The sequence below is a fragment of the Apteryx mantelli genome, chromosome 1 (assembly GCF_036417845.1).
Source record: "Apteryx mantelli isolate bAptMan1 chromosome 1, bAptMan1.hap1, whole genome shotgun sequence".
NCBI classification, from domain to species: domain Eukaryota; kingdom Metazoa; phylum Chordata; class Aves; order Apterygiformes; family Apterygidae; genus Apteryx; species Apteryx mantelli.
Genome location: NC_089978.1, coordinates 70,554,001 through 70,580,254, shown reverse-complemented (window position 1 = coordinate 70,580,254; position 26,254 = coordinate 70,554,001). Strand labels below are relative to the sequence as shown.

Sequence of the window (26,254 nt, the reverse complement as noted above, 5' to 3'; positions counted from 1 at the left end):
AACATGATTACTGCTGGCTGAAAACTTGTTTTGTCTCAGTAGTCTTGGGGTACAGCTGGAATATTTCATGAATGATTAATGAACTAAAGGCAGATCAATGAAACTCTGTCCTAAATGTATCTATAACCAGTTCAGGTGGGGGATGAGGAAGTCTATCCAGCTGGTATCTTGTAATTTACAACTCCTGATGTAGTGAAATTGAGTAATTCATCTCATTTGCTATGTCTACTTTCCCAAGTACCTGAGTCACCTAAGTGATTTTTTCTACTTCTCTATTTCCTACTCAGCATTAAAGTTACTATATGATGGGATGGCCTCCAATACCGTTGTTCATACTGAGGAGAACATTATTCCATGAGTAACCCCATTGATTCCAAGAACTGAAAATTCAGGATTATACTCCTTACTAGTGAACGCACCTGAATGTAGCTCAATCACTTATCAACAGAATATTAAACACCTCAAAGCACGTAATTTTTAGTAATAAGTCTTGAAGATCTTTAAATTCTGTCAGCAACATCAAACTAAAAACTTATTTCTTAGCCTTAATTTCTATAATCAGTACAGTTACTCACTTCCAGGAATAAACAAGAATGTATAACATATTGTCATCATCTTTCCTGATGGGTGATGAGTTGTCCTCACTAAAGTTGTTAACAATGTAGAATAAAATGCAAAATAAATAGCACAATCAAAAGCAAGTTATTAAAAAATAGTGGTGCAGGCAATATATGATATACTAAGTACCACCCTTTTGCTTACATTGTTACATAGATAATACCAGCATATTAGAAGCATAATAAACCACAGAAAGCTGTTTCAGTAGTGCAGGGTTTCTCAAACTATGGGTCATGACCCCTCCCCTGGAGGTTCATGAAAGGGTTTGAGTGGGGTCACAAAGAACCTGTTAGCAGGAATCAAGGGCAAATATTTCCCTTTAAGTTGAGCAGCCCAGTGCTCTAACAGGGCAGTGAGAGAACAGACTGTAATTAGTGGCTGCAAGTATTTATACATGCTAGGGAACTGCTAACTACCTTTAATTACAACAGCTCACTTTCTCCAGGAGAGGGGAGCAGTATAGGCTAGAATTAAAATTGCCAGACGGTTGCTAACTGCGTTTCATTGAAGGCAGTAGATCTGTTTCTCCAGGGAGGAAGAGTAAACTTAACCACTTGCAACTAGATCTCATTCCCCCATTATTTAGAAATGAGGTTGTTAGCAACTCAGGGGGTCACACAAATATACAACCAAATATGGTTGTATTTTCAAATGGTATATAGTTTTGTATATAGAATATGCTACCATCAAGCAAAGAGTGAGTTGCCCCATGCAATTTGTAGTGCATTCTGGTGAAGAAGGACATTTATTAAAGGACTTCAAAAGAGAACTTAATTGAAAAATAGAACGATCTCACTGAAAAGTACTTGTACATTTCTCTCTGCTGTCCTGCCTGTCATGTGGATGCATTTTCTTGCCCAGAAAGGATCACCTTCTCAAAGCTGTCAACATCTGGACATACCAAGATTGAAACTAAAGACTGGTACCTGAGGCTGCAGTCCAATACCACATGGACTGGCACAGTTTAGCACTCTAAACAAATTAAGATGAGAGGGCCATCCTGTCTTCTCACCTCATTTCCCTGCTGAGGCCAGGTTTCATCTAGACTGGAAGAGAAAGTATCCAGAGCTTCTCTGTCTCTCAAAATTAGGGATTTTAGGGAAATAAAATAGCACCCCACACCCCACTGTGGGAGCTTTTTAGCATCATCAAAGTCCGTGTTCTCTTTCTTCAGATCTCTGGGGAAAGGTCTGTGAGGACAGTGGCTACAGACCAGCCTGTCTCCTTCTGTGCCTTCTAGCTACCCCAGCAACCACATACCTTGTCCCTTGAGGTCTCCGCACCTCCCCAGAAAGAAGTGAGAGAGGTGTCAAGTCCAAGTGAACCCCTTGGCAGACATGCTTTTTTCTTATTGGCAAGGCTCTCCACTGCATGCTGCCCCCACCATCCCATGGTGGGGACATCTGGTGTGTCCACCATCCCAGCCCTCTGCTGTGACAGCCAGCACACAAGGAAATAGCCTGGAAAAGGAATCCAGGTTATAAATAACATGGCAAAAAGATTTTTTTTAAAAAAGAAAATATTATCTTTCAGCTGGATCAGTTTTCTAACTTGTTTCATTGCACAACCACCTGAGCACCCGAGGCAGCCTGAGCGAAGAGTAGGAAATGTTAAAGGTGACTTAAACTGCACTGCCACGTAGTGGCTGCCTATGAGCAAAAGACTTGTGCCAGCTGCCAATGGGAGAGAAGAAGGAGAGGCAACTTGATTAGTGTATAGATTACCTGATCATGGAAAAGGGCACTGATAGTGAGGGGAGGCTCCTCAGTTTTGCAGGCAAAGGCATAACAAGGCGCAGAGTTCAGGGTTGGAAGCAGGGCGACCTCAAACTCAAAAGGGACATAGCTTCCTCCTAGTGAGGGTAATCAGGCATGGGAGGGGATGGACTTATGTTGACTTGGGTTATTTAGGAAGAGATTAAGCCATAAGACACTCTTAAATCTAAGGTCTGGATCTCTTCTGCTTTTGTGCACAAGAAGTCAGATGAAATTATCATAATGAGTCCTCCTTAGAGACAAGAGAGGCAAGGTGCCAGCCTAGAGGAATGGAAAGTAGCTGCTCGCCTTAAAGAGTGTCCTGTATCGCATGGACTGGATGACACGTAGAGTTGCATCTAAAGAGCATGCAGATAGAATGATTTACTGGAGACAGTAAAAAATACCACAATCCCCATATTGTTTTTGTTGCACTAAAAAGGACATGTTCATGCCATGGGCACATTCGCACTGAGCAGGAGGGACCTGTCCAATCCGTCCTATGGATTTTCTGAGCGGAGCAAAAGGTGATGCTGAGGACAAAGCCCTCCTGCCAGCCATGCCAGCCACTGAGAGTGAGGCATAGCCCACATGTCCTGACAATTTGCTGTGTGAGACATGGCAACTTCTCCCCAAGGATCCCAGGAGGCACAAGTTATTCCGGGATGTTCCTTCAGCAGAAATCCTGCTTCCAAAACCAGATTGAAACCCTTCCCAAAGGATTTCTGCACTCCTGTCAGAGCTGTACAGACCCACCCAGAGAATCTTTCTACACCTTTCTGAGAAGTGCTCCTCACCACAACCACAAGCCAGGTTTTATCAAGCTTTTTGCTTGCAACCTGTCAGTAGCATTTTGATTAGCCAGAAAGGTTACTTTCATGCTCTCCACCGCAGACTGCAATGCCTACAAAGCCACATGACTTGTATATGGATACAGATGCAGACAAGCCCCCCTGCAGCCTGAGAAGCCAAAGAAAATGGTCTGAAGCACATCCACCTGGCAACTGCAAAGAGAAAATTCACTTTACACTCTCTGCCCCTTGCCTCTCCGCCCTGCTTACCTTTGTGTCCCTTCTGAGCCAGAGGAGGCACGTGAAGGGCAGGTACAGCTGCAAAGGGCAAGCTCTGGGCAGATACAAGTAAAATTGAGGCTTTAAAGTAGATTTTCAACACATGATGGATTTCATCTTTGCTTTGCAGCTAGTTACTGTGCCGAAGCCACGAATCACACCACTTGAAATGATTCAAGGAGGGAAAGAATAATAATAATAAAATGGCAAGCTAGCTCAGGGATAGGCTTGGGGGTCCTTTTAAACTTGAGAGGCTATGATTTCTATTCCAAGAACTGCTGGTTAGCACAAGAAGAAGCACCATGCTTCCCCACCCCAGCCAAAGAGTTGTACTGGGTAAAAACTGAGGAGCAAACCAGCAACAGGTCAATCCTGTCCTTTGTAGCCAAAAGCTGCCAGCAGATTAACATGGCAGTGCTCATGGAAAGTCTGCAGCAGCTCTGGCAGCCTATGCTAAATTTATAATTATAGCTACAGGCTTCATCGCAAAAGGAACCAAATATGTGATGTTTGTTTCTGTGGAAGAATGGGAGGAGACTAATGGTAAAGGAGAGGGAGTGGGAGTGCGGAAGCGGGGAGAGGGGAAGGAAGAGAGCTGAGCCCTGCAGAGTTTTCAGAGACCTGCAGAAAATCATCTAAATAGAGTAGTTCAGACCTCAAATACTGTGCAGTGCTTTGACAGTCTTCTGGTTTATGGCATACTTAACAAAGTGTTTTTACATTTACTAGGCTGGAATGTCCATTTTACTATAGACTCTCTGCTACTTTACTAGTAGTTTAAAATTTGGACACGTGACAAAAATGTGTGTAACGCATTTTTTAAAGTGTCGATTGTGCTCGTAATTTTAAAGTCAGAATATAAAATAAACATCTCTGTCCTTTCTTCCAGCAGGCAGCACAGAGATCTGCTCTCCGCGTTCTATCTGACAGGTACATTTTGTCATTTTTATGAACTATAAATTGCTTTATGAAACGTTGAGCCCTATTTATTGTGGCATATAACTCATAATCAGATTTTGTCCCCAAAGTATCTGTGAACTGGGATGTTAAACATTTTGCATGCTTGGATTTGTCATGCATGTGTAGAGTTTATTACTGCAAAAATCACAGTCTTGTTGTATTTCATACAGAGTATGCAGAATCCCTTGTTGTGATACCAAACGAGAGATAAGAAACTTACTGGAGAAGGCATGAATGATGCAGTAAATTCTGAGCTGTAGAGTATGCTGAGATATATCTAAGCTCATTTTTCAGCAATAAGTACTTCATTTATTTTGAGATGTTCTCTTTTGACTTTTTCTAAATTCTTTCCCTGGGAATTACTTTTCTTTTGATGAGATTCTCTATACATTTTATGCACAAAAACAATGCTTTTTTTTACTCCTTAAGTTTTGAGGGATTGGTATTTTTGAGGAATTTAATTCATTTTTTACTTCATCTGGAATGGCAGCAGTGCTTCAGGCAGATAAGCAAGGGACCAAATCCTTAGACAATATTCAGGTTTTACTCAGCTCTTTTTCAAGCAAAAATCCATTAACATCAATGGGAAACTTGCCTGAGCGAGGAATTCAGGATTTGGGCCATCGTAAATGTTATAGTTGGGCCATAGGTCTGCACAGGTATTTACCTTAAATGACTTTTATGAAAGAGGATTGACTGAAATATAAGGTAGCTTTCTAAGACAGTCCTGATTTCTTTTCCAGTTTTGGGGATGGGGGGGGGGGTGGCAGGGAAGGTGGAGGAAAGACTGTACATTTTAGTGCCTGTGAAAAAGAATGAGCAGATTTACATTTATCCACAAATGAGGTACTGTGTCATGCCGGCTGACACAGAGTAAATTTCCCCATGCCTTGTTGGCAGCCCCCTCTGCTCCGTCTGGCCCCCTGCCCCCCGCCTCCCTGGGAATAAGCAGTAATTGACTCTCGAAGGCAGCTCAGGCCAGGATTTCTCCAGAGCAGAGCCTGTCACTTAGGCTGAATTATATGTTGTGCATGGATGAATAACATTTCTCTCTGGTCTGAGGCTAAGACCGCCAAAATTATCGTCCTCCTCCCTCCCTCCCCCCCCCAACAGTTTACAAACACTGTTCTGTTTAGATTTTTTTTTTCTCCCTTAAGGAAAAAATTTCCTGAGTGAAAGGTGTGGGATGTGGGTGAAGTCACTCTCTCAGTTGTCGTGCACAAGAGTATTCACTGTAATTGCAAAGAGAAAGAAGAGTCAGAGTAGCATTATGCCCCTCTGCCTGGATGTGCGCGTGCTCTCCCAAGCAGCTTTTGCATTTAGTGGGAACAATACTGTGACCGGAGAATATGTTTTTTCTCAGCATCAGTCCCTGGAGCTAAACGAGGAACATTCCTGCAGAGCTGCCCCTGGAAGTAGTTAATGAACCTAAAACCCTGCATGGCACTTTCTGTCTCTCCTAGAAAGAGAAGCAGCAGTGTTGGAAAGATAGGTCCTCCCTCACCAGGCTGTGGCGAGGGAGCTGGGAGCAGACAGCCCTCACCCTCGGAGGGCCCAAAATGCACAGAGCTGCCCTTCACACCTTGAGTTTATTATTTATGATCAGGCTTCCTCTGCTTCCCCCTCTCTTCCCCTGAAAGCACTTTTGGAGACTACACACTTCCCACCTGCTCTGCAAACGTTCATGGGTCGGGCTGCCTTCCTCCCCTCTTTCTGGATGAGGTGCTGAAAACCCTGTGAGTACACCCTGTCGGAGATGCCTCCTTGCCTTCCAAAATGCAACTACATTGAGCAAATGGGAGGCCAAGGGGCCTTTTAACAGCAGTTTCTGTCCAATCTTGGCTAAAGCATGGATGCATGTGATATTCCCGTTCATTGCTTGTGTCCCAGGAGCAACTAAGAACTCCTGGGCACATACCAGACACTTCCCAGTGCCCAAAGACTGGACGGTCCCTTTTTCCATGAGATGACAGTTTAAATAAACCTCTCAGGTATTTCATCTATTGTTTTTTTGAAAAATATTCTCCAACTATTCCTGTTTCAGTTTTTGCTTTTAGATTCTCTTAAAAAAAGATAATTGTTTAGCTAAACAAAACAGGGGGGAAAAAAGAGTTTTTAAACTTGTAACCATTGATTTCTTCAATGTATTGCACTCAGTCTTGTTTTCAGAATGACACAGTAACCCCCAGCAGATTTATGTGCAAACACAAAGATTAGTGACCCAGAAGCTTGACTGAAACAGCTTTTCTGCTTCCAGAAGACAGGTTGCTCTGCACATGCACTGACTATTTTGCAGGAGTTTCTGTCAGGAAAGATGCACTGGCCCCATTAGCTTTTCATTCTCTCATGAAAAACACTCAGTGTTTATACTACACAGCTTGGCTTTAATTTTATTATGCTCTTCAGTAAAGTGGTTCAACTGTACATAGCATTCAGTTTCTGGGACTGTGAAGAACATGAACTTAAGTCATACACCTTAATGGTATAGTGCTCTAGCATATCTTTGACCATCTGATTCTTATATTCACTGCCTGAATAGCTTTCAGATTAAGAAAAATGCCTGTAACTAAAATATTCAGTGTGTTCTGTTATTATTTAACAGTAAGTAGTGTGGTTAAGCCAGGTCTTAAACCTGCTCAGTCCCACTGAGCTAAATAGATTTTACTATTGACTCCAACAGTCCCAGAACTCTGACCTTAATGCTGAAGTTAAAAGCCAATTTTTTTGCACTCTGTTCCACTAACCCAGAAGCACTTGCTTTGTGGATACTTTTGCAATGGAGAAAGTCTAGCTGTAAATTACAGATGTTTGCAATCATACCCAAACACAACACTCATTATTATTCTTTTGTTCTTTTTAGGCTGAAAAGCCCACCATTACGGAGACCTCACAGTACTTAATCCACACATTAAACTTACTTGCAGCTCATATTCATGTGCAAGATAAGATTTTCCATGAAGTAAAGATTTACAGTGTCCTAGGGCATTTTTATTCCTCTTGCTACTTTTATTTCTCTGTGCTATAGTGTAGGCCAGGTGGGTCTGACTAAGAATTTTGAATGCCTAAGGAGAGCCTTACACCACTGCTGAATTTCCTCTTTCATTGTAACAGGGAAAAGATAGCTCGTTCACTGTGTGCTTGGACGGTGCTTCTGAGACACTCTCAAATCACTGTTTGGATCTATTATCCTTTTTGTGTACTCACACGGGAAGATGCAGACAGACCCTATTAGCTCTGCATGTACGAACCTCAGCACAGGAGTGTAGGACAGAGAGAGAGAGAGAGAGGGAGAGAGAGAGTGCTAAACTGGCAGAGAGTGAGCCCGTTCAGCCTAGTAGCCATATGGTCATGCTGGCAAGCCTTCCCATCTCAGCCAATAGTCCTGTAAAGAGTCCAACTTATTAGCTTACGCTCAGCACCTGGTTAATATAAATATGTTTCATCCATCCCTGAACTGTTAAGTACATGCTATGATAAACTTATTTGATTTACCACCTTGGGCTGTTGATAGACAAGACATCTCAACACTAATCTCCATTTTGCAGTGTAGACAAGCCCTGTGTGTGACATCTGGTGAGTTACACAGCCTGTCTGAGCTCCTGTCAAGTAGAAGGAATAGTACTTTGTATTTCCATGTAGCTATGGTTTGTTCATCCACATTTGATCATGGTTAGGACATCAAAATGCAGGGTGTGCCAAGCATGAGCTGGTTTACCCTAAAGGATGGTTGCACTCAGGCAAGCTGCACTCAAGATTCTGAGTAGGTACAAACAAATTCGGTACCAGGTATTCAGCATCAGGAGCTGTGCGGCAGGTTGTGAGACACGGTGGTGCCACAGGGGGGTCTGAAAGCAGAGGTGCTGCAGAACCAGCTCTCAACATGCACCTGCGCATGTTAACACTCAGCTGTGAGGAGTGTCAGGCAGGAAAGGATACCGCAGGACAATCCAGTCCCTCCGGCTGATACTGTAAGCAGCCATGGGATGGGTGATCAGTCCAGTGGGACTGTAGCATGGCTCTTCTCCTGTAAACTAAGCCACGTTGAGTTAGGAGGCCTGGGGAGGGGCTGTCTGTGAAGTATTAAGGCAACAATAGGCAGTAATTTAGACTTTTAATAGATCGCCTAAAGCAGGGAAAGCAGCTGTCCAAGCAGTCTTAAAACTTTCAGTGGACTGAGCCAAAGATTTCTTGTTCTCAAGTATCTACTTGAGCTGTGATCAAGCAAAGCAGTTAAACTTGTGATACCCTAAGGTAAGCAAATAGTCCAGTGGCAGCTAGCAGAAATACTCATGTGCTTCATATCACCCACATATTTATGTTTGTGTTGGACTGAGTTTTTTGATAACATCGCCTTTCACACTGCGAGAGTCCTCCACGTGAGAAGCTACGTGGTCACCTTATCAGTGGAGTGACTCAGCTAGCTGGCCAGCAGGAAAGACTTAGTATGACAGGTCTGTGTAATCAGTGACAGCCAAGGGAAAGCCTTGGCTTGTAACAGTTGATCTGGGTCCCAACAGAAAATGAAGGAACTGAGATCATGGGCTCCACAGGATGCAAAGGCCGGCTAGAGAACAAGGTGCACGCACAGTATTCTTTGTCACAGAAACAAATGTACAGTTCTAGCAGTTATTAGTACATTGATTATACTTCCAAGATTACCTCTGCAAGAAAAAAAGAGAATACCTCTGACAGGAAATATGGATTTACGGTTTGTTCCCTACATGAAAGCTTGCCTGTTGTTTGGAATCGCTGGTATCCCACAGTCGCAGACCTCCCACATGATACAGGGTAGCAAAGGCGACTGCTGTTACATCTTGTGGCAGAAATGATCGAAAGTTCTTATTTCTCAGCAATCCTAGTTGCAGAACGTGAAGGAATAAGAATAATGATATGCATTATATATACGATACTATTTCCAGTATTGTAGACTGTACCTTTCCTGTTGTGCACTAGAGAAAAAGGGTTCTAAAAGAAAAACCTGTGGAGAAGGTCTGGAGTGAAAAGGAATAGATATCTCTGGAAAACTGGGACTCTATTTCCCTTCATTTAACTTGTGAGTTAGATCTGTAGGCACCCATCTGCTACTGGATGTCTTCCCATACCTTGACTACTGCTCTTGTTTGTGTGGAATTGCTCTACAATAGCAGCCAGAGACATGATTTGGATGTGCTGAGCAGAGCTGTCTGAGGGAATTTTAGCAATTTTAAGCCCTAGCTAGATATGTTTTCACTAAATACTGAAATTCCTGTAGCGTTTAAGAGAAAGAAGTATTTCCTAAGCGGAAATGTTAAGATGTGTTTTTTCTTCAAGTAAGTGAAAGCAGTTTGCTATCACCACAGCCAAACATTTCCCACCTCCCTATAGGAAACCCCATACTTTCCCAGTAGCACCCCAGTGATATCTGAGGAGAGACAATAAGTTCTAGTTCAGGGAAACAATTGTATTTTGAAAAATATGCATCTGCTAAAAGAAAGGTCTGACTTGTAACGTCTGATGTCTCCCTCTTTGGCTTACTAGTTCTTTTAAGAATCAGTGCGTGGATAATTACATAATTAACATAGGGGGAGAAAGAGACAAGGTGCAGGTCTGTGGTCTTTTGCATATTAGTAAGGAGAAGACAGGTCCCACTGCTGGCTGGCAGCATGAAAAATATGCAAAGTGCTGTTGGGAAGAAGAGTGTGTATGTGTGCAGCATATGAAGTGCCTCAGCATATGATTAACCTCACTGGGTATGTAGTAAATAGTAGATAACTGTGATCAAAAAAGTATTCATGTGATTTATCAAGCTGAGCAACTGTGCATTTTGCAGTGAAGCAGGAGGTCAATCCTGAAATCTAGGGCAAGTAGAGCAATAGGAAATTGCAGGGACTAAGAAGTTAATCATACTGTTGGACTGCTTCCATCTGGTTTTGAAAGACAGAGTCAGTTCAGTGCTAGCGAGGACGCTTCACAGCAACAGATCAGGAATTAATTTTTTCAGCAAATCTTCAGCTATCATTTGCAGTAACACAGGCTTATAAAAATGTAATTCAATTTCATGGGAATAAATCACATAGGACAAGAAGTGTGAGAGTGTTTTTCTAATGTGTGTATCTGGGGCAAAAAAAGAGTGAGAGCAAGAGAAACAGCAAAAATCCAAGAGGAAACAAATATTAACAATATGAAACCTGGAAGGCGTAAATGGCTGTCCTGTTAAATTGTGCAGGTAATTGTCTTTGAAAAATCAGTTTGCAATTGGGAAACTTCTACACTTTTATGACCCTTGGAGGCATAATCTTGTGTAACCTATCTGTCCGTCTTCATCAGCATGGGTCAAAGGAGCGCTGACTTAAAGTATTGTTGAATTGATGCTCTGAACACAACTTTCATATATCATGAGTACATAGTCAGCTATGGACAGTGAATTTGTTAATGAATTCTGTATTTTCTTTATTATTGATACTACTTACTATCTTTCAATGAGACTTGAACATTATGCTCCCTTTGGGCAATGCCAGTCCCCTTAGGCAATGAACATGTTGTAAAACAAAGTGGATTTTAACCTTGATAGCAACACTGGTAGCTGAAACTTGCTTTATTGGAAGAGGTAGTAAGGACAGCTGATAACACTTTGCCTTTCTTTGGGCTGGCTTCAACAGTGGGATAAAAGAATAGAGAGAACTGTATTATGACGGATGTATTGTGCTATTTTTAGTGCTATGCTGCCAAAGTGAAATCTTATAAATACATTTGTATCTATTTCCTGGCAGCCTGAAGAAGGAAAGCTCAGGTTTACACAGCACTAATAGCAGGAAACGAGGGACCATGCTGTTCCCACAAATCACCACACTTTCATTACCACCTTATTTTAAGAAATGCTGAAAATCTGTAACGAAGTAGTGGCACCTCAGTCTGGTCCAGTTACATGACATTAGCGTGGGACTTTTGACCCTTTTGTGTTTGTAAATCTTGTTCTAGCTCCAGCTCAGGGAGTCTCCAGAGTAGGTGCAGCAGTGCAAAGGAGACATTTCAGTTCCCTTTCCGGGAGCCAGTTGTCCATGCAGCAGATGGAAGGAGATCCCTCCTTCAAGCTTTAATCACTCAGTAATCAGCCAAGCACAACAGGATTTTCTGGCATCAGCCCCAAAAACTCCACGGATGACATCCTCACCGTAGTCAGTTTTTCCTGCCTCTCGCAAAAGCAGTTTAGAAATCTGAACTGAACTTCTGGGTTTGCCTTTGTCACTTGTAAGGCTATCTGCCCACTGCCCTCTTTTTTAAAAAAATCTTAGTTTTAAGAGCATTTTCTCCTTGCTCTTGGTTTTGTTCTGACCCTGGCACCAATGGGGGCAAAAAGGAGACGTGAACCTTGATTTGCCTGGGGGAGAGCAGGTGCATTCTGCAGGACGCCAGTGCCATGAAAGAACTGTGCTTGCGCCGAGGGTGGGCAAGGGACTTCTTAATACGGCATCTTCATGTGGCCCCTGGTGGGGACAACACACGGTCTGTGCCTCAGCTGGTTCTTTGCTCTTTGCGGGATGAAGAGGACCCTATGCAGGAGGAGCAGAACTATGGCCAGCTTCTTTGCAGGCAACAAAAGGTGAGTAGGTACAAAGAAAGAGGCCCCCTGGGCTTTCACCTCAGGGATTAATGTGTGATTGAATCGGGCCTGAGACATTCCTTTAGCAAGATCACAGAGGTAAGGTCTGAGATACTTTTCCCCCTTGTGAAGTCTCATCAGGTGTCTCTCCTTTCTTTTTTTCATGACTGTTTTGATTTTTATGTAGCTTGCAGGAAGAATTTCATCCTTTTCCCTCTCTTTGACTTGCAGAAGGGGCAGATTTAGTCTGCCATTGAGGAAGGGCTTCACATTGTCCTAGATTTCTTGCATTTCAGTGAAAGAAAATAAAAATGTGATCTTCAAACAGCCTGGGTTTCCTCCCAAGGAAGAACTGGAACATTTGTGAAATCTAACAGAGCTCTAAGGATGGGAAAGCTAAGTTTCCCACCTAGCTATTTCACATATGCCAGTCTGAAGGTACAGCAGCAGTCCAATAGGGTCTTGCAGCTCAGTGTGTTCCACCAAGTTTCATACAATCACTTCATCTTGAACAAACATCACAGCTGCTATTTGCAAGGTTGCAGGCATGTTTGGTAGTACCTCTGGAGAAGTCCTTGGCTAAGAAAGCCTTGGGAAAAACCCAAATCCAGAACTTTCTGAAAAAAAGGATCAGATTCACAGGACTATTTTTGTTTGTCTGCTCCTATTCCTTTGACAATTCTGTCATTTTCCTACCTTACCAGAAAGAATCACTGCATGCTGGGTGACATATACTAGTCATCTCCTGGCTGCCTGAGATTTTTGACCAAGAAAATGTCATCCAAGCCTCTTGAGGACTACTATCCACACTTGTAAGCAAGTTCTTATTGAAAAGTCTGTGAAGGAGATACACTTCCACAGACCAGTTACAGACGCCCGTGGGTCTCATTCCCAGAATCCCAGAGATCCTACTGATTGCAAAATTCTCTTCCTATCCAAGTAATTGTTTCTTTCATTCCTTTCTATAAAAAAGAAAATCTTTCTTTCTGTGCACTGCATTGAAATCTAGATACTGAATCAAAGCCACAGTTCAGAGAAGTTCTGTGCCCAGAAGAGCTTCCAAAGTAGAGACTTGACCCTTCATTCCTGATATATCCAGAAGCCAAATTCAAATTGCTGGAAGTTTTGGGTGAGTAAGGATTGTTGTATCGAGCTTTAGGGCTTGGGCTAGTTAAAGAAGGAATACTTTTTCCCGGCATGTGAAAAGTCTTTCATGCAGACATCAGGAGAAGGAGGTATGCTTATATACTTTTTGGCCAACGCTGACAAGTTGGCTTTGCATGCAAACCTTTTGGTTTACCCAAGGAGTTAGTTTGTGGCAGCTGGGAGCATTTTTTCATGGTAAATGTGAAAAGTAAATAGAAAAATGACAAGTTTCTGGTTTAGTTTGATTGAGAGGTTTTTTTTCCATAAAACCAAAGCTTAAATCATGTAATTGTTTTTAATATTTTGAGCCTCATGGACTAGTAATTTTCTCTGGCTCATTGATGGCTCTGATCAGTGTGCGCTAGCAATGATTCTTACTTTATACTAATTCTACCCTTTGAACTCTTTTTAAACTTCAGTGACCAGATTTTCACTGATATAAGTTGTAATAGCTCCACTGATTTCAGTGGTGTTATCTCAGTTATTTCAGTGGCATTTTTGCCTGCTGAGGGTTTGACCTCAGGACTTTGGAAATAATTCCAGTTTTTAAAAAGCACAGTGCTGCCTATGTGTGCTTCCAAAGGTTGCACAAGTGAATTCTTTGCAGGAACGCACTGTGCATGTGGTTTAGATGTCAGGACCCAGTTCCAGTTGAACTCAGCGTGACTGTCAGCTCCCCCGACACACTCCTCAGCAGCCTAATGATTAGGGCTGCAGGGAAGGCATCCAGGCTCCCGAACCGCTGGGGCTCTTTTGATGGAAGCCAAGACCCCCCCAAAAGTTATATGTCTCAAATTCTCAACTTGCAAGGCTTTTTGCTCAGTCATCATTTACAGGAGGTCTGCCCGGTGACATTTTCTTTACAGATCATCAGAACGAAGACTTTTTCCTTTATTTTTTATTATCATTACTTTCTTTCAGGCTGTGTTTCATGGGGAAATTCAAAACTGGAGGGCTTTGTTCCAAACTGGAATGGCATGAAATTTCAAAATCATCCTCAAAATGGAAGGCCTTCCTTCTCTCAAGATCTCTATTTATAGCAAGCTGCCCTTTTTGCAGTCAGAGAGGGGACAGATCATATTATAATTGTGTGCTCTCATGTGTTTTTAACTTAGATGTAAAATTAGGTCTGGCTTGAAACTAGGTGTAAAGAGTCTAAGTTCAGGAATTACATTTTTATAACCTGAAAATGATATCATTTTGAATGGCAGAAATAAATACAAATTACTTAAATTAAATTAGATATTTTTCCATAGGGTATGATTTAAATGAGACACATGCTATCTTTCATATAGTCTGCAATCTTCTGGCATTTTAACAAAGACAGAAAATTATGTATTTTAAAAAGGAAAATTAGGTATTTTAAAGGTAGGTATTTTATATCTAATGAAATTTACTTTTCATACCAGTGTATCCTGTGTATTAGATTTCTATAAAGGTTTTAAAGGCCTTTTTCATTCTTGACTCAAGCACATAACTTTTCTTCATGCTTGTGGGAATCTCTCTCATACACACAGAAGAGAATAGACCCTTCTCCGTGAAAATATAGCAGCCAAATAATTCACAATTACACTTGCTTATTATTTACTGGCACAATCAAGCATAACTGCTCCAAATGAACAAACAGTTCATCAAATAAAAAAAAGAGGAGGAGCAGGGTTAAAGAATCCCATGATTCTGATTTACACAGCAGATAAAAATTGTCCCAGAAAAGTCATAGAGACCTGCCAAGTAAATCTCTTGCTTTGTAATGATCCCTTAAGACACTTTAATGTGCTTGTGCGAGTATCTGAGCCGGCCCTGGCTTTGGCGTGGGGCGTGCCTACCCTGGGAAATCTGTGTTATTTCATAACCAGGCGGGAGATGGCTCCTGACAGCCAAAGGGCTGGTGGTTGCGCCGGCAGCCCCCGGCTCCCAGCTGCGCTGCCTGGCTTTTCCTGCGCTACCACCTCCCTTTTTCCTCCTTCTTGCAGCCCGTTTAGAGAGAAAAAAGGGAAAGGCCACCCCGCGGGGCTGGGGTGGGCGCCCGCAGTGGCGCGGGTGCCGAGGCAGGACTGCCTGCTGCTCCCGGCCAGCAGCGGGGCAGCGAGGCCATGGCACAGGCGGGACGTTTCTGCAGGAGCGCCGAGTCTCCTCCATTCAGCTCCCCTTAATAACCATTACTCTTCTGCGCTATTAATCCCCTCAAATACTTATTTCCTGCAGCCGCTTCTTTTAAGGTCATGATGTCCCTTTTTCTAAAACTTAATAAGCTTGATACTGACCATGTGGAGTTAGAGAGGGTTTGTAAATATTTGTATCTTCAGTATTATTCTTTTGATAGGAGACACTAGGACAATATTTCCCACATTAAAAGGGCTCTTGGGGAGGGTTTAGGAACTCTGGCCAGGGTAAAATAGTTGCCTGAAGGAAGAGGAAAAACCTTGGAGAATTACCAGACTCTTTTTTTAAATTTTGAGACAAATGGACTTTTCAAACTTTGCCCTGAAAAGAGATCTGGTCATGACCTACTATAAATCTCATATGGCCATTTAAAACCTCACAGAGCTCTGGTTAAACAGCATTGCACCAGACAAAACCTCCAGGGCATGAGGACATTGCTGCAGTTTTTCCCTTTCAAGCTTGTATATTGTCCTTATAACATATTGCCAGTGTTCACAGGACCAAATGAGACTGTGGCCTTTCTTTAATGTACTCGGCGCTCTTGTGCTGGGAGCCTGTGAGGTCAACAGGAAAACATGGAATGAAATCTCCACCGAGTGTCGGTCTTTCCCAGGCTTCCTGGCAATTTCCAACTTCTCGCTCCATTGTTTTCACTTAATAAGACAGAGTTTGTCCTCTGCACAAAAAGGAAAAAAAATAGCTAAAAGAGTTAAGACTCAGAAAATGAGCGATTTTGTAAAAGACTGACAGATTCCCAGTGTGCTGAAACTAATAACAAGCACATTCATTTTACCAGTTTGAAACTTTTTGGTGCAAACGCCTCATACAAATACCTCCCAGCTCTTGCAGGACGAGGCGCAGTCGACAGAAAAGAAGTGCCACTGGGCTTCCTATGTGGAGGCTCTAGCCTACGCTCTTGAAATAGAGATGTTGAAAGGCATGGCTCTCGGAAGAACCTAATTTGAGGCTCTTCCAGCTGTTGGATCACACTCTACATTCCTCTTCCCCATGCCACAGGAGGGATTCATGGCACAGCACCTCTATTTCAGCTGAAGAGAAAAACGATTGCAAAGTCAGTTGTGCAAACCCAGGGAACAGTTTGAGAAGACAGCAAATCCTAAACACCCTCTGAGATTATCACTCTTTAATCAATACAGAGCTATACTGTGACCTTTAGTTCAACTTTTCTTTTTATGCCATTGTCTGTATTAGCATGTTATCTGCTTGTCAGCTGCCACTGAGTTTTAACTTCAGACTGTTGATGTTTACTGAGTATTGTGTGAAAAAATGTGTATTTTCCTAAATAATTTTAGGGGATTTAGTGCTGGTGAAAAGTGCGAGGTTGACACCTGATTATCCAAGAATATCTCAGCTGTGAGGCAAGAATAACTTCCCTCTTCCTGGAGCCTTGCACTATATAATGTTCCCATGCACATTTTTTATCCATGAAGACAAAGGGCGGTGTTTAAGCAGATAAGTGCCTTAGCAATTGATGTGGTTAGCTAATCAGAGCCAACACTACATTATTTTCTAAGAAATTAATTTTTGTCTTCCATTTGGACAAAATGTAGCCAAATGTTAACCATTTATTAGCATGACAAGAGCCATGACAGTGTTCTGTCCTTGGGCCACTCTTCACTGCTGGTCTCCTCTGCTTGTGTAAGATCTCCCAGGCTACCGCAGTGAAGTTGCCCTATTGAAATTGTTAGGGTTGTTTTTATGGCTAAAAGTCTGGTATGACTGTGGAGCAGCAGTAAATTGGGGATCTGGTTTGTAATTGCTCTTATGTTAGTAATGTACCACATCAGCTTTTAAATACATTACAGCAAACTCTGTGAACACTCTTTCTGGCTAATTGAGGGAAAGTACAGCAAATGAATTCCCCCCACCCCACATGGAGAAGACATGCTTCAGTATCACAACGCACTCTTTGGCTGCTTTGGAGTTGAGCTCCATGGGGCTATCATGCACCCACGTTCAGTTCTTGAATTGGGAGGTTAGCTTGAAAGGACAAGTAACTGCAAAAGCCATAGCTGCATGGACCCACAAGTCACTTTTCCACTTAATCAAAGAGCTGCAAGGATGAAGAAGTGGTGAAACATGTGGTTAGTCTCACCAATATAAAAAGAGAGAGTATGAGGGGGAAGGTAAAATCTGAAAGAACAGAAGAAAAGATGAGCTTCTTAAGCTAAGAAATTCTCAGCTACTTTTTATTAAGGCCATAGCATGCCTGAAAGAACGGGTTTTATGATGCTGTTTTCAGGTTGTGATAGGTTGTAATTTGATTGAGTCAAAGCTTAGCTTTTGTGAACATTTAAGGCACTCAAATGCACTCTCTGCACCTGTGCTAAGATATAATTACCCCCCAAAAGTCACTCTTTTTCTTTCTTTTTTTTTTCTTTTAAGAAGTGACACCCAGCTCACATGGCAACTGCAACTCTAAAATTAACAACATATGTTTCCAAAGCTGAGATGTAAACAGGGTTTGCTAAGTTAGGAAGTGATCGCTTTAGGTTTGTCTTGCACCTGGTAAAGAGCTTGTTAAAGGCAATATTGTGACCTTGAGGGTTTTTTAGTTTAGTTGCTGAATAAGACAGCATTCTAATAGCTTTGTTTTAATCTTGCTACCATCTTGTGGGGGGTAGAGTTATTTATTTGGCTGCAGAGCCACATGTCTGGGAAGTATCTTATTTAAGATAAATACATCTTTGGTTGACATGACTCATGTTACAATTGGACCAAATGAACTAGCCTGGTATACTAAAAATAAGCAAACAAATGTAAAACCCATAACCTTATTAGAACTGCAACAGGCTAATAAACAACGGACAATCAAATGGTCATCAAATCAGGGTCACAATCAAGACCTGAACCAATGAATCAGAGCTTTGAGTTATCAAATAAACACGTTAAAGGCAGAAAGTAATCAGCTTTAAATTATAAGCTTGACATGAGAAGGAACTACTCCCAGTTAGTTTTGCATTAGGAAAAACTGAAGAGAAAGCAGCTCATGTTTAGACTAAGCTCCCAAAGCATGTTCCCATCAGCACAGTGCATTGACTTAGACAATCAAAGACTATATTCTTCAATCCTTGCCAGCAGTGCGTGGAGGGCTGATGCTGTTATGGATCAGTCTAGGGCAGTACACCCATCAGAGTGAACTCATTAGCAATGCACACTTTAGCCTTTCCTTCTTACATCACATGTTTATTATGTATGATTAGTCTTTTGCTGTTATCCTCCCCCGGTCATCAAACTTGAATCAGAGGTCACTCCGAAAATCATACACAGTTGCAGCTTTTAAATTATTGATTCAACATTTATGAAAATGCTTTTTGAAGAATTATTAGGTAAGAGCTATGAATAACATTTGAAATAATTCACTAGCAGAAAATGACAGATTTAAGAGTCTGGTATTTGCTGCTAGGAAACAATTAGTATAGATCTTTTTCCCTTTTTCTGGGCAACACCTATGCATTCATGCACATGTGAAATAAGGAGGGGTCCTTCCCTTAAAGGAAAGAAAAGGGTTCAGACTTATGCTTTGTTCCTAAGGCTCTTTATTTTGTACAGTTGCTGGTTGCCAGAACAACACAGCAGAAGCGTGGTCAGACATGACAGAGCTTAAAAGTGGCCTCTCCTGCTCAGTTACCCACTGTGGGCGTCGGACGTGGTTGGAGAGGCTCCCTCCGTGATGAGTGTCTCCCCCAGTGACCTGGGGCTCTTGGTCAGGTTCTCCAGAGGCTTTCAGGGGAACCAAGGCAGAGGGGCCCAGCTGAGCGGCATGACTTCCCCCAGGGTCTCAGGGGACAGCAGTAGCTGGAGAAGTAAGAACACTTCTCATAGTCCCTTCCTTTTCCACGCTTACTTCTCCCCTTATATGGAGCCCAGTTTTGTGGCTGTGGCCAATACAGCCTAGGATCTAGTTTGTGGATCACTGCTGAATATAACCGCAGCCTTGCAGAGTTCCTGACGGGAACTACGGGCTGAGGTGTTGCACACTGGTGTCCTGCACACCCCCTGCCCCAGACACTAATGCCAGCCTTCCCATGTGGGGAAAGCACTTAAAACCCACACTCAGCAGGAGCCATGTCTTCAGGACTAGCGAATAACCTCATCAACACATACGCTCTCCATGCCTTCTCTAATAATAGTCACTTCTTTACCCTAACTTAGGGAGCTAATATGAATCCATTCACAGCTTGCACTAAAGACTCTTAATCTAAAACCACAGATGGCCTCTGTGCTTTTTATCAGGTGAATTCCACCAATAATTAAGCAAAGTTTTCTCAGGTCTACTTCAAATCAAGGCCAGCATATCTCACAGCCTTTATCCTTGTGTCACGCTTTCCATGTGTTTCATCCTGTAAAATTGGTTATGGCAACTTGAATAATTAGTTGCTGTATTTGTACAGCATCAGCTCTATGCTTACTTCCAGTTAGTTATGCTGCTTTTCATCTTATCTAGAATCACACTGTCTAACCCTTGAGAGCACGGAATAAGTTTGCAAAGTTTTTGTTCATGAGATCATCCAAGTAATTTGTAACTGCAGGCACTGTCTGTCTAACTTTATTTCCCTACGTTAAATAATTGTGATATTGTTTCTTTAAAACCCATGACAACAAAAGTCAAAACAACCTTAAATAATCCACAGACATATGGAATTGTTTTGAGAAAGAAAGTAAATTGCTGAGACTCCTTAAAAATGGAAATCTACCACGGAAACCCCAGCAGTCTCTTTTACAGTCTGCTCTAAAACTTTTCACTTGCTTTGATGTTGTTTGTAATTTATGCTCCTTTGAGGCTTTTAGATGAAGGAAATCATCTATTTTAATAATGTGAAACCTTCTTCTGGCCACCCGAGATGGGAATTCCTGCTCTGTTTCCTGTGCCTCTCTGACAGGACCAAAGGGGGAAGGAGAGTTTAAAAATTGTATGGCTGCTAGTGATCAGCTGCATGGCATCGCCTACCATTAAGAAACGTCTGTCCGGATGCTACTTATCTCTCATTCATGAGGTTACATGTTTAGTGAAGCTGTCTTTTCAAGCTTCCTCTACATAGTAGTGTTATTTCACTGGATTAGTAATTCATAAGGACAGGTTATGTAGTGATGATTATAGTACAAAAGCAATTATTGAAATAGTCTCTCTAATTCAAAATTATTTTAATTACTAGTGATACCTGTCTTTTTTTTTTTTTCATTTCTGTGCCAAGTCTCTTCATGATTCTAAAATTGCCACTGAACTATCACCTTTGGTAATTGCAGTTCTCTGAGCTGAGTGAACAAAGGAAAAATTAAACTGGAGTGTCTCAGGCAGGCAGAATAGGAAATATATGTTCCTGCAGGAAAGCTACTCTCCTCCTAATTACCCTGCAATTGCCAGGTTCAAAATCTAATTTATGAGTAGCATAGATAGAATGGCCACATTAGTCCATTATTTCATGATGATCTTTTCTACTCTTGCTTTCAGAAAGGAAGGATTTTGCAGCTCTCAGTGCATTGGCATTGTCAGCAGCTGCTCTGGGCAGTGATGCTAGACTACCACACTTGAGAGAGTCTCCAAAAAAATGTAAAATAGTCTCTTAACAGCAAGGTTTTATAGAAGGAGAAAGGTACTGCAGAGTGCAATTAAACAGATAAAGCATGACCTTATGGGCTGCCTCAAACTTTGCTGACCACCTTCAGAAACAGAACCAGAAATGTTTGAAGGAGAAAGAAGTTTTCCAGCCTCCTGCTGCTGCACTTCACACCTGCTGTAAAATATACCAAATGCAGCAAATGAATTTCTTAACACTCCCAGAGTCCCTTTTACTCCAGCAAGCATAAGTAGCCTGCTAAAGTCAGTAGGTAGTGGGTAAAGCTGTCAACATGCAATGTGCAGCTGGCACGTGGTTTCACCATACCATACCATTGGTGCCTGAGGCCATGCCTACACGTCAGTCAAGTTGGGGCAATGATGTTACATGGTCATCTCAATGAGCTTTAAAAAAACAAGGAGAGACACTCACAGCCAAATGGAGCTCACCAACAATTCACTGCCCACGTATTTCATACCCCATGCTGAGCTTTGTGTTGCCACAGAGCACCAGAGTTTGTGGTACCTGAGCCAGTCCCACAGACTTGCAGAACAACTGAGGCTGGAAGGGACCTCCGGAGATCATCTGGTCCAAGCCCTTGCTCAAAGAAGGATCAGCTAAAGCAGATTACCCAGGACTGTGTCCAGTCAGATTTTGAATATCTCCAAGGATAGAGACTCCACAAGCTCTCTGGGCAACCTGTTCCAGTGTTCAACCACCCACACAGTAAAAGAGTTTTTTCTTATGTTTAAATGGAATTTCCTGTATTTCAGTTTGTGCCCATTGCCCCTTTCCTGTCACTGGGCACCACTGAGAATAGTCTGGCTCCATCTTCCTTACTCCCCCCAATCAGGTATTTACACATTGATCAGATCTCCCTTGAGCCTTCTCTGCTCCAGGCTAAACAGCCCCAGCTCTCTCAGCCTCTCATATGAGAGGTGCTCCAGTACCTTAATCATCTTTATGGCCCTTTGCTGGACCTGCTCTAGTATCTTCGTGTACTGGGGAGCCCAGACTGGGCAACAATACTCCAGATGTGGTCTAGCCAGGGCTGAACAGCTGGGAATAACCACCTCACTCAACCTACAGGCTCCAGGGTTTACAATCAATAAAACTTTGTCTGAAAGCCTGCTGGGGTCTTCAAGCTAGTTATCAACGGAGTCATCTAGCCCTTTCTCCTAGTGTCTAAGCTAATGGCAAAGACCCAACACCTGATCTTTCTCTCCAAACTGAGGCTTGTCTAGCAGATAGAGATGGTAAAAAATCCCAGAGAGTTACCTTCTTGCTGCAATTACTATGGAAAAGCATATTCTCCTGGAAACCCATTTGTCTGTGTGATCTTCTCTGCAAAGCCCTTATGCAGAATCCTCCACTGGGCCCCTTTCCCAGCTGCAGACAGGTGTCCTGATGCACACAGTTTTAAAGAAATACTGAATGTATATCCTCACAGCTGGGCACTCAGCTCCTAGCTGCAACACATGTTAACTCCTACACCTTTAACTGGCTCCCTGCTGGATCATGCTGCTTAAAGTAATTCCATGCCCACCACTTCATGCAGCACATCCTAGAGTGTGCAAGGTCTCGGTTAGGCAGGGGATAGAGGAGTCTGACTGAGATACTATGATACAAACACCAGAGAGCCAAAAGGGGCCTATTAGCCTGCAGGGAGAGAGGGGAAGAGGACAACAACAGCTTTTTGTGGGCACTGGGAGGAGAAGTAGCACTGATGAGCAATATTTCTCCTTGTTCCCGAGCCCCCTGCTCTCTATCATGCATGTATTTCCTTTCTGCCTCACTGGGAGAGGCAGGGAGAACAAAAGCTACATTGAAGAATAGGCAAAGGCATCTATGCATGCCTTAGTGATATTGTAATATCATAAGAAATCTAAAAAAGACACATGGTAGTTAAAGAACAGCAAAACATATGGGATATGGACTGAAAGATATATTGGAAGATATAGGAAAAACTACACTGGAACACAGCATAGTGTAAGACTGATATTTTTTATTAAAATGTCATATAGTTCTAGTGCTTTTCCTATTAGCTGGTAGCACATTTTGTAGAAATAAAGGATTGATAACATCCTGCAGGAGGGTGCAGCTGGGGAGCCACTGAGTCCAGACACATCAGTACTGCATTCTAGATTAATAAAGCAAATAAAATTATATTTGCTTTGTAATTTATTTCTGCCTCCCCTAGTCATCCGTATGTGCATAAACAAGCCTCAAGTTTGCTTTCTATGGATGACATCTAACAAAAGGATGCAATTCACATCTGATTTTTCCTTTGAAATACAAAGGCAATTTGCATAACTGTTTCTTAACATAGATTTAGTATATTTGTGCTTACCATACTTGTTCATTGCTAATCACTGTCTGTTATTTTTCACAGGCCATCTTTAAACACTGTGATTGAGAAAGGCTCAGCAAAGGGTTAGTGGTAGTAGCTACTCTCCGCTTAAAATCTTGCATCAGGTGCCTGCACACTGTGATGCACAGTGGGTCAGATCCTGATGCCCTCACTAAGCAGAACATTCCTGCACTTTATGAGCACTTCTGGGTACTCCAGTCCAAGCTGTAAACTGAGAGGCTACTAAGCCAGAATAAGGGGTCACAAATCTGAGCCTGGTCAGTCTGGGAGAAGATTTTTTCTCAGTGGCTCAGAACAATGAAAACCTAACACTACACCACAGGCAAATATTCAACAGCTGAATATTGGTTTTAAACATCCTTTATTTGGAGCTATTATGTAGATAATAGGTAAACAGAATATCTTGTACAACTCTTTCTAAAAACATATTAAAATAATTTTGTATGTTGCTGGAAAACAGGCTGTACTTACATCAGAATGGAGAATAGAAGAACCTTTTACAAGTCTTCAAATAATCTCAGACTAATTAGCTTTTAACATCCTCTCTGCTACAATTCTGGGCTTTATTAGCTGTTCTGCTTGCCATTCCTGAGCCTGCCTAATGTCTTCTGTAGAACAGCTATGCACTTTTCCAGGCATTTGTCATTTCTTGAAACATATAAAAGAGAGCACTTGGATTCAACTAACAGACTATCTAAATGCTGCTCTGCATAGAAAGTGATATATACTGACAAGCAGTAGAAGTCAGATTTTCTTTATATGGTTCTTTATGGTGAGCAAACCCACTTAAAACAAGCTCCTTCTCAAGGCAGCATATTGATTAGAGCTTACAGGCCAAAAAGACCTTTGGGAGGCAACAGAATATGGCTTGAGTCAAAGAGTAACACTAAAGCTGGCAGCAGCAACATTAAGAGTCAGTAAAACCTGAGAGAGTTTGTCTCACGTTGAAATTTATTGCACCCATTGGGACAGCCATTATGGTAGTTAGTAATTTTATCTGCACAAGTTCATCTGTATTTGGACTTTCAGAGCTTAGCGAGATATCTTGCAAGACAAACCATATCCAGGGCCTTGTTGAATCAGGCAAAAGACTGCCATGCTGAAGTGAGGTGCAACTGTGTCTGAAAATTATAAAAGGTCAACTGTTTGTTTGGGCAGCCATGACATGTGTTATGTTAACAGTATCTCTGAAATAAGATGATGATAGGCAGGGGAGGGAAAGGAACCTCCTAGCCTGTAGTGCAGTGGTTGTCTTCTGTGGCTTGATGAAGCTGTCACTCAGAAGCAAAAGTTGCCCTTTCCTTGGATAGAAGTACATCTGTACTTCATGCTTTAGGAAATAAATGAGAAAAGCAAGAAAACACCCAGGTTAATTCCAAGAGAAGTGGTATAAAATTCTCCTGATGAGACATTTGGAAGATGATAGAAATACAGTTAATGTCACTCTACATATTCCACCAAACATTTTGCACTGCTCCTTGCTATGACTAATATGACATCTATCTATTTTATATCCTCTTCTGCCCATTTTCTTCTTCATTTGACCTGTCAGCACAGAATGTAGGCTCCTGTAGCAACCTAATCTGTGTATTTATTACAGAAATCTGAGGTCATCTCATCCTTTTTCCTACACCCAGACAAGTTTAATCCCACCTAAACAGTGGAGTACTGGCTTGGTAATGGATATAGATCTTCATACTGCATACCACCCCCAATCTTTAGAACAAGTGGAGAGAACAAACTGAACCCTATGGTTGTGGAGAGGAGTCTGAAGAACACCTCCCTTGTTTCCCATCTTTCTCACAGTGGACATGGCGTGGGGCATGCCAGGAATATTGCTTAAGCCACCGTTAGGATCCTAGATTCCTTTTAGTCAATCAAAAGAGGTAGGTATCTCCAGAGAACATTTCTGAGTGCTTAAGTTAGGCAGCAGTTAGGCACCCTCATAAGTTAAGGACATTAAAACATCATGCATACAGACCCACCATTCTAAACCTCACTAGCTGGTTATTTCAAGATCTGACCAAAAGGGTCCAACTCCACCTTGATTTAACTCAGCTACATTCTTTTTTAGTCATTTTTTCAAGCCTTGCACAGTAGGTAAAGTCCTGGATGTAAGAGTCCTTGTTTGTTCACAAAGTCAGCAAATAGGCTTGGTTGAGGTCTTCAGGGGCCACCTGCCAGCTGACTTACAAACCATTCTTAGTACTTGTCACTCTTTACACTCTGTATTTCCATTCATTCCTCACCAGATTAGGACCTTTCTTCCTGTTTGCATTGGCTGTAACTGTTAATTCCCTAATTTCTTGTTTGTCTGAAGCACTAGGACCTCCTCACCTGATATGTGACACATCAAGATTTTATGAAAAAGGGACCCCTATGGAGCACTCCCTCTCTCTTTAAGGGCTATCAGTGCAGAATTCCTTCTTCAGATGGTAGGATTTAGTATCTCAAGTGCTTCCCCATGACCAGAATGAATTTGGAGTCTCATGACATCCTTATTTTCACATTAGCCCATTCTGATGAGACTTTCTGACAACTGAACCATCTCCTAGTCCATCTCTGGCTAATCAGGCAAGCCAATGAAATGCAGGCATATCTTTTACCTGTGTCATGAGAAGCGGAACAGAGCTCATTTCCAGATGTACTTACCTTCTTCAGTGAACCTAAGTAATCTGATCTCACCTGGACAAATGAACTCATGCTGTCTGGGGACAGTTGGCAGTCATATGTGCAGCAGCTCCTCATGCTGTCAGGAAAGGAACTTCCTTAAAGTGAGGAGAGAAGTAAAAAAGAGGAAAAATTGGAAAATAGCAGATGGCCAAAAGAATACACTTAGTTATTACAAGGAATCAGTGAGTGCCAGAAAGACGTCCAAAGCTTCAGTATTATCAGATATGGCCACAATCTCAGCCACTAGTACCATGTGTCCACTGTGCGAAAGGAGTCCTTTTTCCTTCTTCCAAAATCTGTCTAGGTTTCTCACCCCTTTCCTGGGCCTTTTGGAATGAAGA

At 42.1% G+C, this 26,254-nt stretch overlaps 1 protein-coding gene across 1 annotated transcript in view; it reads left to right on the top strand.

Annotated features, from left to right (window-relative positions):
- The window catches only part of AFF3 (ALF transcription elongation factor 3), a 279,572-nt gene that overhangs the window by 198,052 nt on the left and 55,266 nt on the right, over positions 1-26,254 (top strand). The window contains exon 9 of the mRNA XM_067309821.1: positions 4,332-4,372. Coding sequence (XP_067165922.1) covers positions 4,332-4,372 — 41 coding nt within the window. The remainder of the gene's footprint in view (positions 1-4,331; positions 4,373-26,254) is intronic.